The sequence below is a fragment of the Falco peregrinus genome, chromosome 6 (assembly GCF_023634155.1).
Source record: "Falco peregrinus isolate bFalPer1 chromosome 6, bFalPer1.pri, whole genome shotgun sequence".
NCBI classification, from domain to species: Eukaryota; Metazoa; Chordata; class Aves; order Falconiformes; family Falconidae; genus Falco; species Falco peregrinus.
The window spans coordinates 54,508,875-54,526,012 of record NC_073726.1 but is presented as its reverse complement, the minus strand read 5'-3'; the positions used below and the strand labels follow the sequence as shown (position 1 = coordinate 54,526,012).

The 17,138-nt window shown below is 39.1% G+C and overlaps 1 protein-coding gene across 1 annotated transcript in view; it reads right to left on the bottom strand.

Moving 5' to 3' along the window:
- Positions 1-17,138, bottom strand: part of LIN7A (lin-7 homolog A, crumbs cell polarity complex component) — a 50,218-nt gene that overhangs the window by 30,093 nt on the left and 2,987 nt on the right. The window contains exon 2 of the mRNA XM_055809183.1: positions 882-1,000. Within this exon, the coding sequence (XP_055665158.1) occupies positions 882-1,000 (119 nt within the window). The remainder of the gene's footprint in view (positions 1-881; positions 1,001-17,138) is intronic.

Below are 17,138 nucleotides of genomic sequence, written 5' to 3'. Positions count from 1 at the left end.
ATTTCAGTGAGGGGGCATTAGTTCCAGGCAGCAGACAGATAAACTGGAACAGTTTTTACAGATTTTCTGCTGAAAAGATGTTGCCTCCTTTAGGGCATTTCAAGCTGCTTCTGTCTGGCACTCAGTTAAGCAGGTAAGAAGTCTGACAAAATGTTGTATTAACTCGTGGTTTCTGTCTAAGAAACAGAAGTGTTTGTAATTTAACCGCTTTAAAGATGCTGCGTGTATTCATGCAGGAAGTGGGGTGCTGCTTCTCTAGTTTGACTAGAAGAAAACAGTCATCATTTATCTGCTATTGAGCAGAGCTTAGGAAGGCCCAGACCATGGCTGGCAGGGTCATGATCACAGTTCTTAGCCATCTGACAGGGGTTTCTGACATGTGGAGCAAGGCCCGCAGGGGCTTGGCTACTGACTTCAACGGCAAGAGTCCTGTCGGCTTCAGTTAACTGCAGCGCTTGCACCATTTGTCTCTCGCAGTGTTCTGATTTTATCAGCACATCCCTATCACACACCTGAGCTCCAAGGAGAAGCATTTAAGCTTGCACTGACCCAGCTTGGCACGTCCCCATATCCCAGCACAGTGCTGTACAGGTTAGCACAGACCCTGAAACAGCATGACCAGAATACTAAAGTACTAATTAATCACCCTTTCTCCTTAGCATGGCTAATTGCCTCAGGCTTGATGCCTTGCTGACGCAACTGTTCTGTGTCTGCTTTTCAGTAACTACAGCATTCTGCATAGTAGCAGGCAGCTACAGACACATCTCACATCCATCATCCTTTACACAAGGTACTTCTGCTTCTCCAGCACTGAAAGGCAAGTACATTTTTCAGGAGAGGGATGTTATTCTGAGAAGTAACAAAAAATTTCAGTTTCATACCTCTCTGATAGCTGTACAAAACTCACTCTGCAGCACCTTCTTTAGGGACTGTAGCTTGTGTACTGGTACTTCTCCAGATTCTTGCAGTTTCTCCAGCAACTCAATTGCTCTTGCAACATCTGAGCGGGGAAAAAAGGGAATACAGATCAGTATAAACAGTGACTAGTAAGTGACTAAAGGGACACACTGATGGGCATTTTAAATTTAACATTAGCTTTACCAATGCATACTATATTAATCTTTGTTATACCAGCCTCAGCTAGGCAACAACACTGCTGTTCAGAGATCCAAATCCCAAAGTATGGACAAACAGCATGTGCACATACAACAGACACACACACAGAGGTTCAGTCTTAGTCGCAAACATTCTTTGGAACAAAGCTACCAGTTCAAAGCAGCTAATCCATATTAGCAGACCTAAAATATTTCTTACTTTCTGCATAAGAGAAAGCAGCACAGGAACAGTATGGGGGCTGCTTTCAGAAAGTTGGAGTACTCATGTAAACGCCTTCAGGGTGACAACACCGAAGAAAAATATTTGATCTTCTCATAAATCTAAATCTAAATATCAACTACTGATAAATAAAGTCCTTTAGAGACAAGCAAAGTCTGCTAGGGAAGAATGGGAAGTCTGCTAGAGAAGGGTAAACATGTAAGGCTCTCGTCTAGGTCTCCAAAGACCTGACCTGCCACACAAACCCCATATGACCCACAGAAATACATGGAATATTTTTGGTGGCCTGAATTCTCCTTAAGCGCTTGTGTGCTGTCAAGGGAAAGATCGAAGTGTCTCTGAAGCACAGTCCAGAGGGCTTAAGTGATTAGCCATATTGGTGATCCAGTTGAACAGTGCTCATACCCTCACTCTCACAGCATTTTTCCTCTTTAACACTAGTTCCTAATTTACACAATTACTACGACACATATATATATATATATAAACCCAAACAACCCATGAAGTGCTCAACGATCCTTTATGGGTGGGGACACAGGGGCATAAGAAATACTGGCCAGTCTCATGGAGGCTAGCCTAGTCATGTCAGGGACACACTGACTTCCATGCAGGATTGAGCTGAGCAATACATATCCTGGTCAGTCTTCAGGATGATAGAGCTTAAATACAGGGTTTTCTCCTCTCATGTCATTTAATGCTGGCTTGTGGCTTTTTCTGTAGATTTGCTGGTACAGTTGAACATGGCAAGTCTTGAATGTGTGGTCATTCTTACATCTTGTAGTGTCTTTTGCATAGCCACCAGAGCCACTACTGGCCAGTCACACCACTCTACTAAATATAGGTCTGTATCCTAGTGATGAAATGAACGCATAGTACTAAATGATATAACAACAGTTGAGGCATTTAATTCTCTGCTTTAACACAGAATAAAGAAATAAATGCTCTCCCTGCCAACTACACAAATCCAAAATGACTACGATGGCTAGAAGCAACATTATATAATTCTCCTTTACGATGACAAAGATTTTACTGTTTGTGACTGGGAGATTATGCTAATTGAAACAGTTCTTACAATCCTTGGCTTGTAGCTGAGCTATACTGACCAGATATACAACAAAGACATGAGAAGTTTTCTGGAAATAGAAAAGAGATGACAGTAGATGAGCTGCAACAGGAACAAAATCATAATTGTATATTTGCATTTATAAGAAAATAATTAATATCCAGCTGCATCAATGTTAGGAAAAGAGAAGATGACATCTCAAAAAAATTAAATTTTAATTTTTTTGACCAGGCAACTGGTCAACATGGTAGGTTGTGCCATAGTAGATTAACACCCAAAGAATTCTCAGGCTTTGGCATCTGCCAAACAAATAGCTCTAAGTCTGAGAGGAAGCATGGCAGAAAGCATGCAGTGTTTCTTTTGGAAGGATATTTCCACTTACTGGGCTGTAGTTTGCATCACAAGAGCAGTCTTGGAGCTCATGAACTTTCAGATGAAACTAACCCTAACCCCATGTTCAAAGACTGCACTTGCGCTTTTTCTCCAAGCAGTGCTTCAACTGCTAGTGGGCACCCAGTCCATGTTACTAGATCACAGCTCGCCTGAGATAATCTCTGCACAATGCACACAATGTGGTCGTGAGGTCCTCAGCACCTCGTTTGCTTTCCTGATCTGCCTGTTTCTCCACTCCACACTATCTGCTGGCAGAGACATAGCCAGTATCATTCAAAAGGGGTCATCTGAGAGACATAAACCTTGGTGTGAGGGATTAATGAAGCAGGTTTGTGAGGTACATGTATGGAGACACCAGTTGAAGCTGTATTTGCAAATAGAAAGGGAAGAGATGATGTGGAGGTGTACCAAGTAATGCCCTTCTAAAGCACTTACTGAAGTGGTGATCAGAAAGCTAAGAAGAGATCTGGGAAATAAGGTGGCCATGCAAATCAAGAAAAAATGAGATTCTAGAAAGAAGAATATGACCGATGGCAGCAAATACTTCAAAAAGGATGTTTTTGAGATTTAAGAAGAGGTAAGTACACTCTTTAGCAAGAACCATGTCAATGGAGTGCAAAAGAATGGCAATGCATTAAAAAATATGATGCAACAAACAAGATTTTTAATGTTCTTGGTAATAATAATGTCACAATGATTTTCTAACAAAACTATCAAACAATTTACTTTGGATTTTTTTCTTTTAAGTCTGTATCTGCCACCCAAGACTTGCAGTTAGCTAAATACTAAACTCACACTCCCCAGTTATTAGTACCAATTGGTGCAAACTGCTATGTCAGACAGCACAAAGCAATTAGGTGATTAATTCTGAAGGAGCTTCAACAGCCTACCATAATATATCAGATAAGGCCTCTAAAATTCATGTGATACATGATAGCTACTCAGTAATTCTAAATCAGACTGGGGCCTTTTCCAGTGTCAGTTCAGGTAAGTTTCGAACTCACCGTCTCACAAGCTGTACTTGTAGAAGGTCAGTGCCACAGCTGACAGATTGGTTGCTGTTTTGCAGTTGCTTAGAAGTTTCATCACTACACCTGCAAATTCTGTGAATCACCCCATATTTTCTGTGGTCCTGAACTAAATGATATTCAATGAAAAATTTGTACTAATTGAGAAATCTGGTCTGATCCAGAAGGAAACATAAATAGCTTTAGGCACGTTAATCGATCTAAAAGACTAAATATGGGTCTAAACATTTCCCTAGGGCATGGACCAGACTGTAGATGACAATTAAGCACTTCTAAAGTGACAAGTGTTACAACACAAATGATAAATTCAAATTCTGGTTGAAAAGTCTGGCACAGGTGTTTAGTATGCAGTCTCACAGGCAAAACTGGGCACCAAGTTCTCATTATTTGCTAATACTACATTACTTAACTTTGTGATTCAGAAGTGGTTGGGAGTACAGAAAAAGCAGAATATTCCAAGAGCATTCTCATTCTCCACACTTCCAAATTCATCCAACATGCTAAAATACATGAATGCTGCTGCCCAAGTTCTCGCTTTGATTTATTATTCACCTATCATATCTGTTAAGAATGAGCTTACTCTTATTCTTCTTACTCTTGTCACAGTTAGGCCCACAGCTTGATCAGTTTGGCAATGGCTAGTGGGATATTGCTCATGGTAGAATACAGAATAATAGAGCTTCATCGGATAAAATTACAGGATGAAAATGAGGCATGTGTTCAGGGCCAAAACTGTTTGTTGCCAGCTGATGCTTTGTTAGGAGCACGTGTTTTTAAACACAACTTCTGAAAAGGATTGTTTTGCCTACTCTCAAACATTTTCCAAAATATGAGCTCCATTATGCTAACACTAAACTCATGCCAATATAATTGAAATCTATCTTCATTTCCCATAGAAATTAGTGGGAATTTTGAGTAACAATGTGGGTAGCATTATTCCTCTGTATACTAAGATGCATACATTTTAAAAGCAATATGCACTTATTATATCCAACTGTAACCACACTTTTTTTGTTTTACCATTTTTTTCCTGATTTCCTCATAATATGCACAATTCCTTTCTCTCCCATTCTGTTTAACATTCACTTCCCTTTTAGTCTTCTCATCATCATGCTTGCCTACAGCCTTTCAGTAAATAATACTGTTTCAGCATGGTGGGTCACATTATCAGTGAAATACATAGAAGGCAGGGGGCTGTGGGTGGAACACATTTTATCAAGTGCACTCATCAAAAGAAAAGCATGACTCTCAGAAAAAAGAATCTCCATTTTAAATGTTCCTTCTGTATTTTCATTTGAATGAAGTTTCACTTACGTTGCTAGCAGGACACAAGCAGAAAGTTACTACTATACAAACCCTAACAAAGAGAGGAATCACTAGAACACAGAACTAGCAAAGTACCATACTGTGATACAAGTGGAACACTCTCATGTAATACTAAACAAAGTTGAATCATGTATACATAGCCATACAGCAGTTGAAAGAAAAGTCATCTGGCTTAGTTATCACTTTGTTCTGTTATATATTGTTTTCACTTGCTGATTTTTATTCAAATAGCTAGCAATGCACAATGTAGACTGATATATTTAATTTGCTGAATTCTTTGAAAAGTCAATGCTATTTCCAACACTTTGCAATTCAGCTTTTACAACTTGAAAGCAGATTATGAATCCACAGAAAGAAACCTGGCTGGTCCGGACTCGGTGCTCTTTCACTTTACTGTTAAAATTGAGTAGTCCAGGCTTCACATTCTGTGGAAGTTGTCCAGTCTGGGGGTTCACTCCGGTAGATTTTGTGCAGGGTTTGTTTGTTTCAGTTTAGTAGATAGGTTGAAAATTATTAGGAAGAATGTAGCAAATTATTTTAGCATGCTAAATATGTCCCATCTAATACTACAGTGACTCTTGAAAAAGAACACACGTGCATGCTTTATACTGCAAAATGTGAAAACTGTGGTATATCTACCAATGTCTAACCTTTCTCTCTTGTGTTAGTCTATGAGTGAGCTGCAGTCCTTAAAATAAATGTATTATCCTCTGACTTATGAGACTATTAGGCAGTTAAATAGTAGCAACAATGCTGTGTAATACTAGTTTGGGTTCAAACAGTAATCACTCAGAAACACAGTATTTCTTTGCTCTGATAACTGCTCTAGAAATCATGTTGTTGGGTTGTTCCCAAAGCCAAAATACAGTGATCACTTGTTTATTAAGAAGATATTAGAGAACAGGTTTCTCATCCTCTTGAGGTCTTTCTACGCCTTGTTCCTGTTAATTCTGGAGACCTTCACTGAATTAGTATGCCAGTTACTAGGAAAAGTAAATGTGCTGCATCAACACCACCCTTTGGTACCTCAGAGATATAGAACATCACTACAAACTGACAGCAAGGATACTCAGTAAGTCTCTAAAATATTCATAGCTTCACCATGGCATTACAGAATAATAATCCTGGAATTTTTAAGCTCTGTTCCATCGTCTTTGAAGACCTTTAATAAGGCTGAAGGTGAAGAATTTCCATGATATAACAGGTCCTTTCAAATGTCAGTCGTTTTTCATTCCTCCAATACTTCCATTCAGGTTTAGTTATTCCTTTAAGCTCATGAGAATGCATTCCAGAATTCTTAATGTTATTCTGTGAACTTTTAATCATAATTCCCAAAGCCGATAGAGGATGCTTTATTGTGTTTAGCAGTCTTCCCCAAACACTAACAAATGGCAGAGGTAATCAATGGTTGGGCAATTAGAATTCCATGGTGATTAGCAAAGTTCATTCATAATTCATAGCCAGTAGCCCCAGTACATTCTATCAAACTGTTTATGTGACTACATGGTTCAAGTACCAGCTTTGGAAAATTTTCAGCATGTATCTTCTGAAAATTTTCTGTATTACTAGAGCTCTGCTGTCAGTCATTACTTTGTACCACATGGCAATTCTTACTCTGGTGTCAAATACCAGATTGTCCAATATGCCTCCATTCACCTCTTTGGTTCCTTACTATCAGCACAGTGCTCTCCTGGAATACAAAAGCTCTTCTATTAATTTAATATATTTATATAATCTAATCTGGAGAGTTCAGAAACATTAAAGCAAAGAACAGCTTTTTTTTTTGCCCATTTAAATTGATATTTATCTTGCCTCAAATTTCATGCTAATCAGTAAGCATAAAGGTGTACCTCATCATGGTAATTCAGACTTGATGTGCAGGGAACAATGAGCTAAGCTGTTAGCAAACAGCAACATTATTCAAGACTTTATAGTGGTTTATAGAAAAAATAATACTACCAGTGCTTTCATACTCTAGTTTAGATGATATGGGTAGCAGTTACAGATTTAACGCAGTGTCACTTTATACTCCCCTGGTTAAGCATCACTATGAATGCACAAATAAATATGACAAAGAACAACCATACAAAGCTCTCATGATTCATCTTGCAGTGAGGGTTTCAAGCCTCCACGCTTCTGATGTAGACATTGACAGCTCAGCGACTCACCCTCGACTGCTGTTACAGTCAATGAGGAAAAACAGACACTTTGAGGCTACAATTCATCTGACCTATTTTAGATGAGATGAATCATACTCTGGGAGTGCCTGTTCCCTTTGTTGACTAAAAAGGGAGACTCGATGATTAGCTGAGATGTACATGCCTGCATCCTACGTATTAGACATTTACATCAGTATGATGAAACCCACTCTTACTGTCCGGATATATAGTGAATGACTCATGCAAATTTATCTCCATGTGGTCCAGGAGACACTGTACTTCGGAACAGTTACATTTGACAAGAACAGCATCATTAACAGGCAGACCAACATGTTTTTTAGTTAATGCTTTTAAATATGTCTTAACCAATGGTTTTATGGACTTTTTCCTTCTTATGTATGAGAAAAATCAACCATGAAATAGAACTGAGTGTATCTCTTGTCTGTCTCCTTTTGCCTGATATGAACTGACTGCCCCCAATGACATAACAGCTCATCCCCATGTGTTTCTACATACATTCCCCCACTGCCTGGGGTAGGCTCATTTTCTTTGGCTGCTCATCGGACCATGTTTTGGTCTATATGTTTCTATGTGTTTGAGCCGCACCCAGGTTTTGCCTGGGTGTAGCTTCTCAGGCACACCACGAGCATCCAAGTTCTCTGCTTCACTCCATTCTTAGAGACCCTATGACCCAGCTGTTGCACACCCCACGGCAGTGTTATATACCATGAGTTTTCCAAGCAGTTTTGGCAGGAACACGTGAATATGACAGCAAAGGTTTGAGACGTTTAGCAAAATTACTTATAGAAAGGACACAGTTTATTCGCAGAGAAAGCAGTGCCACCTGTGATTCACATACAGACAGCAAACTATGTGGAGACCCCTCCATCCAGCACCCTCAACACCACAAAAGCCCTTCAGGGCTCTCCAGCCATTTCAGTCATTTTTGCCGTTTCAGGCGTTCTGCCTGAAATACTGAAATACTGCCGTTTCAGACATACTGCTCTCGAATACTCTGCTTAGCTTGTTTAAATGCAACATTCAAAAGATTCCCTTAAATGAAAAATTATGCTCCTCTATGTTCTCTGAACCTCACAATGTCTACAACGTCTTCAGTAATCTCCTCGCTGCTTCCCACTCTTCTAAGTTTTAACAAGTGATTTCTGTTCTCCTCAACTAGGGTTTTTCATAGTCTTAACCTACCATGAAGGCAAACTAGGAGAACTGGATTTGCTTTACTTTGGTCAATCATCTTAGAATATTAATTACTGTACATAGATAGACCCAGTCTTCTGTTTTTTCCTCGAAGCCTTCACATAACCGATGTAAGTCACTGGACCAATTTTGTCAGCAATTTTCAGATTTGGTTTGTGTGCATGCGTGTGCATGCATGTGTGCATGTGACAGAAAGAGATATCAATCTACTATCACATTTCCATTATTGCTTTTTAAAGGAATAACCATAAATCACAAAACAGTAAAGATGGAATTAATGCGTAATTCAGGATCATTTCAATAAGATGAGTTTCATTGGCTTAATTTGAGGCCTGAAGAGTAACAATACAATTCAGAATTTTCAAAGATGGGCATTTAAAATTAACCTTAAAACATGATAATTTTTAAACACTGATATATTTTTTATTCCTCCAAATTATTAGTTTCATTGCAGTTTCTAAAGCAATCAGGATGAGACGGTGCATAAATAGAAATTCAAAAATTTTCACCAGAACATTTTGCCACTTGTAAGAAATAAGACATTATAGATACACCAACCCTTTACATTTGAAACTGCTTTTGTATAGTAGGTATTGAACATAGCATTGACATGAAAACAAGTTACTAAATTATCCTTTAAGAGAAAAGATTAAAAAATAAAGCTGATCATGCATATAGAAGAGCACTGAAATTTTTTTAACACAGTACTTAAAACAGAATGTTATGATTTTTCCCCTGCATTAGCTGTAGAGACAAGGGAAGGGAAGGTAAAATTCCTTTTTTGTTGCCCTTTGTATATAGTTTAGACTTTATATGGCTTAATCATACCTGCTTTTTGTGATCGTAACTATGATTTATAGCTAGCCACTCACCGCTGAACAGAACAGACAAGACATGATTCTGGCCCTTTTTTTTGACTAGGGAGAGTCAGCTACAAATATGATATAAAAAGCAACATTTTAAAAAAAAAGTTTATTTTGTATTCAAATAAATATGTATTACATATACAGTGAATATGTAAGTATATATTCATTCCTTAAATAAAAAAATTAGCCTTTGCTTGCCATAGGAAGCAGGATATTTTTCACTTTAGACTTTTTGTTATTTAATTCTCAGTCTTTAAGCAATTTTTTTTAAAAAGAGAGATCTCAGGTGTTTAAAGCAGTTATTTGCCTACACAGGACATCTAAAATGGAGTTCTGTCTGACTTCCTGAAACTATGAAATGACAGAAAGAAAATCCTTTGAAGCCAAGCTTTAACTCCCTGAGAAATTCAGTATGGTGAACAGACCTGGGAATTAAGCTCCTACAAGTTCAACTATGTGAAAGCAAGGAAGCTGTCTGCTGCCTCCCATAGCCATAGGTATCTTGTAAAGAGATGCTTTGATAACTCTCCACCAGCCTCATCTGTCTCCTGATCACAACGCCACTTGATCTTGTAGGATCAGTTCTGCCTCAGCGGACTCTGTTCACCATGCTGGAGTGGAGCTGCTTTAAACAGCAGACAAAAGCACCCTGGACACTTTGCTGAAACTGCAAACGTAAACACTTTAGAGGTTCTGATCCCAGATTACAAGAAGAAAAGGTTGGTACATTAACATACCCCAAGGACCCTACTTAACAGAATACTTGTTTTTGCATTTTAATTCGCAAGCATATAGGAAAAATATGAAAATCAGTGAAGGAATTAAAAAGTTGACTAAGCTAGAGAAGCAGAAAACAAATAATTACAAGGAATACTCTTGGCTGAACAAAGAAAAACATGATGAAAAAACCACACTTTTAGCTGAAATCCATTCTCTTGCTCCTCTGCCTAAGCAAAAGCAAGTGTTTATGCATCCTATGTGCACATCACAAAACAAAAGTTTTGGCCATATGGGCAACCTCATGCCTTTCCCACACTGATACTTTCAGCGTGTGTTTTTAGTTTGCATCAGAGATTTTTTGTTGGCAGGGAAGAAGACAGGAAGAGGGAAAAAAGGCCCCAACAGGTGCCTCGCCAAGGGAGGCAAGGTTAACTTAGGGATGCTAATTCTCCTTCACAACAGGCACTGTGTCTGAGCCAAAGCAGTAACTCTCACCTCTCTGCTCGTATGTCATTACCAGAGTCTCCTGCTGCCTCTCCTCAGTTCTTATCTCTCCAGCTAATCTTAGTCTTAAATCTTTCTCTGTTATTACCAGAAAGATCAGAAAGATGGCTGTGGGCTACTGGCACTTGTACACTGTGACAATACAAACCATCACCTGAAGTCTAGCATCCTGATTTTATCTTCTGTTTTTCTAGGCGGCTTGAGACTCTGGTGAGACAACAGTGAAAAGATGGCATTTGGGCAATACAACGGATGCAACGTAGTCGTTACGTACGCATACCTAACAGGACTTTATCTGTAGGATCAGGTAACGAGAAGAGAGTTAATATTCTCTCTTTGATTTTAGTGGATTTAAGGATATTGCTTTTTGCAGATTGAATCCCTCTGGTAGCTGGCTACATACTAGTCATTTCTCAGGAAAGGAAAAAAACCCTGTTCTTTGAAAGTGTGTATGTGAATAGCTATGACAGCAAGATGAAAGCAATATAAATAAAATCTTTTATTAATAAATCCCTACAAAACTAGGCAGTACAGATACACTGCTGGTAAGTATCAACAACTGACCACTGTTAACTTTCAACTTTGAAACAAATAGGATCTTAGAAGAAAGCTGTGACTATGTTGAAGCACTGCTGCAAGTTACTAACAAAGCTTTGCAACAGAAGCCCCTGTGAGAAACAGAGCTCACTGTCACCTTTGCAGTGCTGTTGCTTTGTGTACTACATGTTGAACAACGCTGAGAATAGGAGCAGATCTGGAACTCACCTCGGGTTGCAGCCTGATTTCACAAAGTACCTACTTAAGATATGAGAAGCCCCCCAGCATACTTTGACACAGTTTTACTGTTAGGATGCAAAAGGTGCTGTATAAATTAGTAGAAACTCCAGAGCTATTACTCTTGAGTTACAAGACTATCAGGCTACAGAGGGGATCAGATATACAATCACCTCTTTTTCCTAAGACTGCTTCATAGATGTTAAAGCTGTCATGCCCTCTTCATGTTTCCCTGGTCTGGCTCTGTATAACAAAGAACAGCTATATTATTCTTTTGTTCCTGTGCTGATTCAGTAAATGCCATTTGACAAACACACTGCTGCCAAATCTATTGAAATGTGAAGAGATAATGGTAAGTAAATTTCTGAGGGCTAAGACTGCTGCTGATGGCCACGGTCATCCACCTGATCTATTTCAAGTACATTCTTCCCCAATGCTTAACTGATTGTAAAGGGATTCATATCTTAAGGTCTAGGAGATTTACTCTTTTTCAGAAAATATGGCTGAAGAAGAAAATCAAAGAGTTAGTGGATGTGAAGGATTAGTGATTAAACATGGGCTTTTATTGAAAAGAACCAGTAATAATGTAATTTTTGTTCAGCAGAAATAAATTAAGAGCCTATTTTGGGCAACGCTTTTCCTTATACAATTATCCATGTTTATACAGAAACAATTAAAATCAATGCTTTGATGCTCTGTGTATTCATGGATACTTCACTGTTCCATCTTCTAAATAATAAAGAACAATCACTTCTCCGATCTCTTCTTGAGACACAGCTTCCTAATCAAGATTTTTTCTCTATTTTTCTTTCAATTATTAGTAAAGTAGCACTAGCATAGCAACACATTATGAGTTGTGCGTACGTTGTGACAATACAAATTGCCACTTGAAGTCTAGCATCATGATTTTATCTTCTGTTTTTCTAGGTGGTTTGAGACTGGTGAGACAACAGTGAAAAGATGGCATTTGGGCAATACAATGGATACAATGTAGCTGTTACATACACATACCTAAAAGGACTTTATATGTGGGCTCAGGTAACAAGAAGAGAGTTAATATTCTCTCTTCAGTTTTCTGGTAACTTAGCTGAGTTGTATTTGAGAAATTTTGGGTTTGTTTAACCACTCCATTTTGGACCCTGGTAAAACAAGTTCTCAAATATGTGTATATATATATCTCCCTCTGTATTTAACACATCGAAGTTCCAAGCTTGTGGTTGAAATACTTAGGAAAACATTGTTAGTATGTAAATGTACATTTCTGAATCAAATCATCTCATCAGAATGGAGAGTAAACAGCTGAATGTTTCTAATTCAGAGGCTGACTCTCCAGCAACAGTCTCAAAAGAAGATTAAGCTGACTGTGATTAAATTTAAAAATGCCTGGATTTATACATACATGTACTGTTTACAGCACGTTAGTAAGCATTACTTTTAAAATATCAAAAATGCATCATGTGAAACAAAACAACTGTGCATGATGCATGACGGAATAGACTTACAAATGTACAGTTACATGCTTCTCAAAACCCTGTGTCTGCCTTTGCTTGGATTCCTCTTAAATGCTCAACTTCTCATTACTTGTGCTTCTGATGAGTAAAATAAATAGCTTTACATAATTTGTATTTCAAATTCTACTGCATTATCTACAAGAACATTATTTTGTATCTAAATAACACCAATCAGCCAAAAGCTTGTATCTTTTTGCACTTGCACAAGTGTCATCTTCATTAAAGATATGCCTTGTACATGTCCTGAAACACCGAACTCAAAGGACAGATCATCCTCTGCACAAAGCTGATGACTTCAGTAACCTGTCACATTTTTTAAGAAAGTTTCTGTCTAATAACATCAACAGAGGGGTCCAACTCAAGCAATAGGATGGCATTAAGCAAATTGTTTGCTTACAATTACATTAAGATGTTTTTTTCTGTAGTTCCACAAATATCTCTCAGACATCAGTGTGAAACTGAAGCAGCATAGGGATGTTATTTATAAAACAAATCCTTCTTTTCCAACATTATGTAGATAAAGTATACACTTACTACATACAAAAATAGCATCTCTTGTGCCTTCTAATCATTAACACTCCTGCAACTTGTTGGTGAATCTTGCACCTGTGCAGGGGCTTGTCAAAACCTCATCCACTTCACCCAGCTGCAGGAGCAGGTCCCCATGAGGGATGAGAAGCAGGACACACAGAGGTGAGCTCAGCTTACCACGTGGCTCTACACAGCATAAATTAGACTAAAATGATTACTTCACTGCTACCATGTCTAAAGAATATTTTCAGCCTGACAGAGCAGGAGGAACACAAGGTCCCTGCATAGCCATCGGCTGGCCAAAGTGTGGTCACTCTTTCAAAGGTGCCTCACAAACATTTCCTGACTGCACATCCAGCTTCTGCAGAGATGCGTCTTATTATCAATTACATGTTTCTGAAGGAAACATGACTGGAAATTTAAGAAATTTAAGAAAACAAAGATGACAATGTTAAAAGATGCCACGAGTTTTGTAGGTGTTTCCGTGTGTCTCTGTACAGGTATAGTTCTCTCAGTTTGCACGTCACCTGAAGTTGCTCCGGCCTGGAGGACAGGGTCCCCCTCTGAGCAGGTGAGGCCAGCTGAAGATGCTCCCGTAGGCACCCAGCCCATCTCAAGCATGTCCAGCCCAGCATAGAGCTCCTGTGCCACCATGTGCCCCAGTACCTCTTCAGGTCAAACCCATGCTGCCAGACACATTTATGCTGGTCATATCCAATTAACTTTTCAAACCATGTGTTTTTACACTGCTCATGAAAACCGAAGATGACATGTAGGTAGGTACTTGCTCCGCCTCCAGCTCCAGAGCTCCAGGAGGCAGCTGAACTGCACACTTAACTAACCAACACTTGAACTGCACAGATCCTCACAAAACATCCCAGTCATCACCCATAAATATCTTAATCCATGCCTTCATAAAAACACATTTTAAAAAATCAAGTACATGTTGACAGACTTATGTAAAAAACACAAACATTTCAGCCTATGACTACAATTGTCACTTTTTTTTCTGTTCCTACAAACAATAGGCTTTTTTCTTTTTCTGGGAAGAATGAATTTGGTTATTTATGTATCCTCAGTTGGCATACCAAGCACAGAAACGTTAAGACTTAAAGCGTGCGGCACTTGCAGAAGTATTTTTCAATTTTAGCATGCTAGGCTGAAGAGCAAGAGAAGACATCCCTGTGACAGACAGGGAGCCAGGCAGGGAGCAGCACATCGCTTAGCACTGCTCCACAGGCCTTCACCCTGCATGAGAGAGCTCTGGCCTTATGGTGCTCCTCTGTCAAGGACTGTATTTCACACTTAATGAGTCTGATTTTCTCTTCCTGGTGAGTACGTTGCATTTTTTTCCCCCTAAGATAACATACATTATATTAAAATATGCACAGTCTACTGTAATCTATGTTCAATATAATTTCTGTTATATGCATATATATGGGCACAGATGGGGGAAAATCCCCATTTATGTAGGCTATGAGGATGTAATGAGAAGAAAAATTATAAGAAGAGATGACAAGGAAGGAAGGAGTACTCTAGCAAGTACCAATGTATATTAATGGTCAGGTGCCATCCGGTACCACATCTGGCAGGGTTTGCCTACCACCTCTAACAGCTGATGGCAATTCCAAATCCATTCATATTTTTATTTACTGCCACTGAACATGGTGCTTTATAAAGGATTTTCAAGAAGATTTGGGACACACACTCCACTGGAAAAATACTTGCTTGAATTCATAAAAAAACAACAGAACTCAGTTACACATTACAACCAAAGAGCAAGAGTTCTTTCCAGTTTCCAAGGATGTATTCGAAGGCAATAGAAATTTGGTTGGCAATAGCTAATAGCTATGACCTTGTTAGAAAACTTCACAGGGATCAAAATAACAGCCCTGTATAGTCAGTCTATTCAAATTTCTTCTTTTATCCTCAGTCACATGAAGAAGTGAAACCATCGGTGACACGAATAGTAACTATATAAGGAAAAACATAATAGGACACGGATTATTAACAAAAGACAGTTGAAATCCCCCCTTCACATGAAAAGACATTCCCTTGCTCTTAATCATAAGAAGGTCTTTGCGCAGGCTAATTTTATAATTTTCAAGAACTTTTCAAAAGTGCCCTTTTAAAGCTGATGTTTTCATGGTCCTATGCAGAGGTGAACTGGGATGAGGTTTTGCAGCAATCTGGAAAAATACATGGTCAGCTTTCCTTCAAAGCAGATTCTCATCTTGGAAGGAAGAGCACAAGTAAAAATCAAAGATAAGCTTTATGAAAAATTTGATGGAAGTTTAACAAAATAAAAAAGTTCAGACAGAGAAGAACATCAATTATACATAGCCAGAAAGACATCTGCTTCAATTTGCACGCCTCCAGATGACCACTCCAGGAAAGAGTGCCAAGGGAAGCACAGAAATCTATTCCCTCCCAATGTACTTCTGGGAGCGTAATGGTACTTGCAGAAAATGTTTCCATCAGATGCTGCTAACACACCCTTTAAGTGATCCCAACCACAACAAGCTTCCTTTAATTCCTAATTGCTCACAACATGTACCTGCAGCACACAGGAACTTACACAAGATCCTCAGAGAACCACAAAGATGCCAAGCTGACTGGGGCAGATGCCATTACCCTTGGAGAAAAGCAGAACATTGCCACTGGATGTGCATGCAGCATTTGAGATGTTAAGCTGGTGAGGTGCTGATGGTCACGGACAGCAGAACAACAGAATATTAGAGAAGGAAGCTGGGTTTCTGAACAGTGAAAACGGGTAAGGGTTGTGGGCAATGCACACAGCGATGGAGTTAACTGCTCTGAGGCTTTGAGAAGAGCAAGGCAACAGAAGATGGCACGCAAAGGGAGGTGCGGGGCTCTGGCTACTAAAGTGCTGGTCATGGGGTGGGCTGAGGGAAGACAAAGGACATTGAGAGAAGAGGCAAAGGCAGCACTGCCCATCCTATATAGAGAAGGACAAGATGTAAGATGTGAGGAGTGGTGTGCCAATACAAATAGAAACTGTCGCCAATACAAATAGATACTGTCGGAAACTGCCAACTCACTGCAAGTAGAGCACTCTGCAACAAAAATCAGTGTCAACCAAGTTCTTACTAAAGACATACCTGTGGAAGAAGTAAAAAACAAATTGTACAGATATTTTTAAATGTTTCCCTTTTGGTTTGGAGTGACCACTTCGTTTTTGTTTTTTTTTTTTTTTTTTTATGGAGGTAAATTAAGCTGGGAATGTACTTAAAAGCCCATAAGCTTAAACAAATGAAAAAAGAAAAAAAATCTCAACCTTACTTTTTCTGCTTGCCATTTTATGAAAGACAGCACTGTAACTTTCTGACTCAACCTGGAACAAGGTGTAGTTCCCTACACCTTCAGGGTTTAAGCTTCGAATCAGCCTAAAAAGCTCCCCCAGTTAGCTCTGATGGACACCAGAGATTGCCAATGAGGTGGTATCGATTTAGCATGTGAGACATGTGCAATAAAGATAAGAAGGGTGCACTTTTTTTTATGGAGAAGACTTACTTGGCTGTTGGAAGACACCCAGCAGGCAGGCTCTTCATCCTCCCAAAGCACCCAAACACTGGGGCCATCCTCCCTAAGTGGTACTCACATGTAGCTCCACTGCTTGAGTTTTCCTCTCTGAAACAGTTGCTGATTCCTTCCCCTCCCCCCAGCAGAGCACCACACAAAGGTCAGGCAAA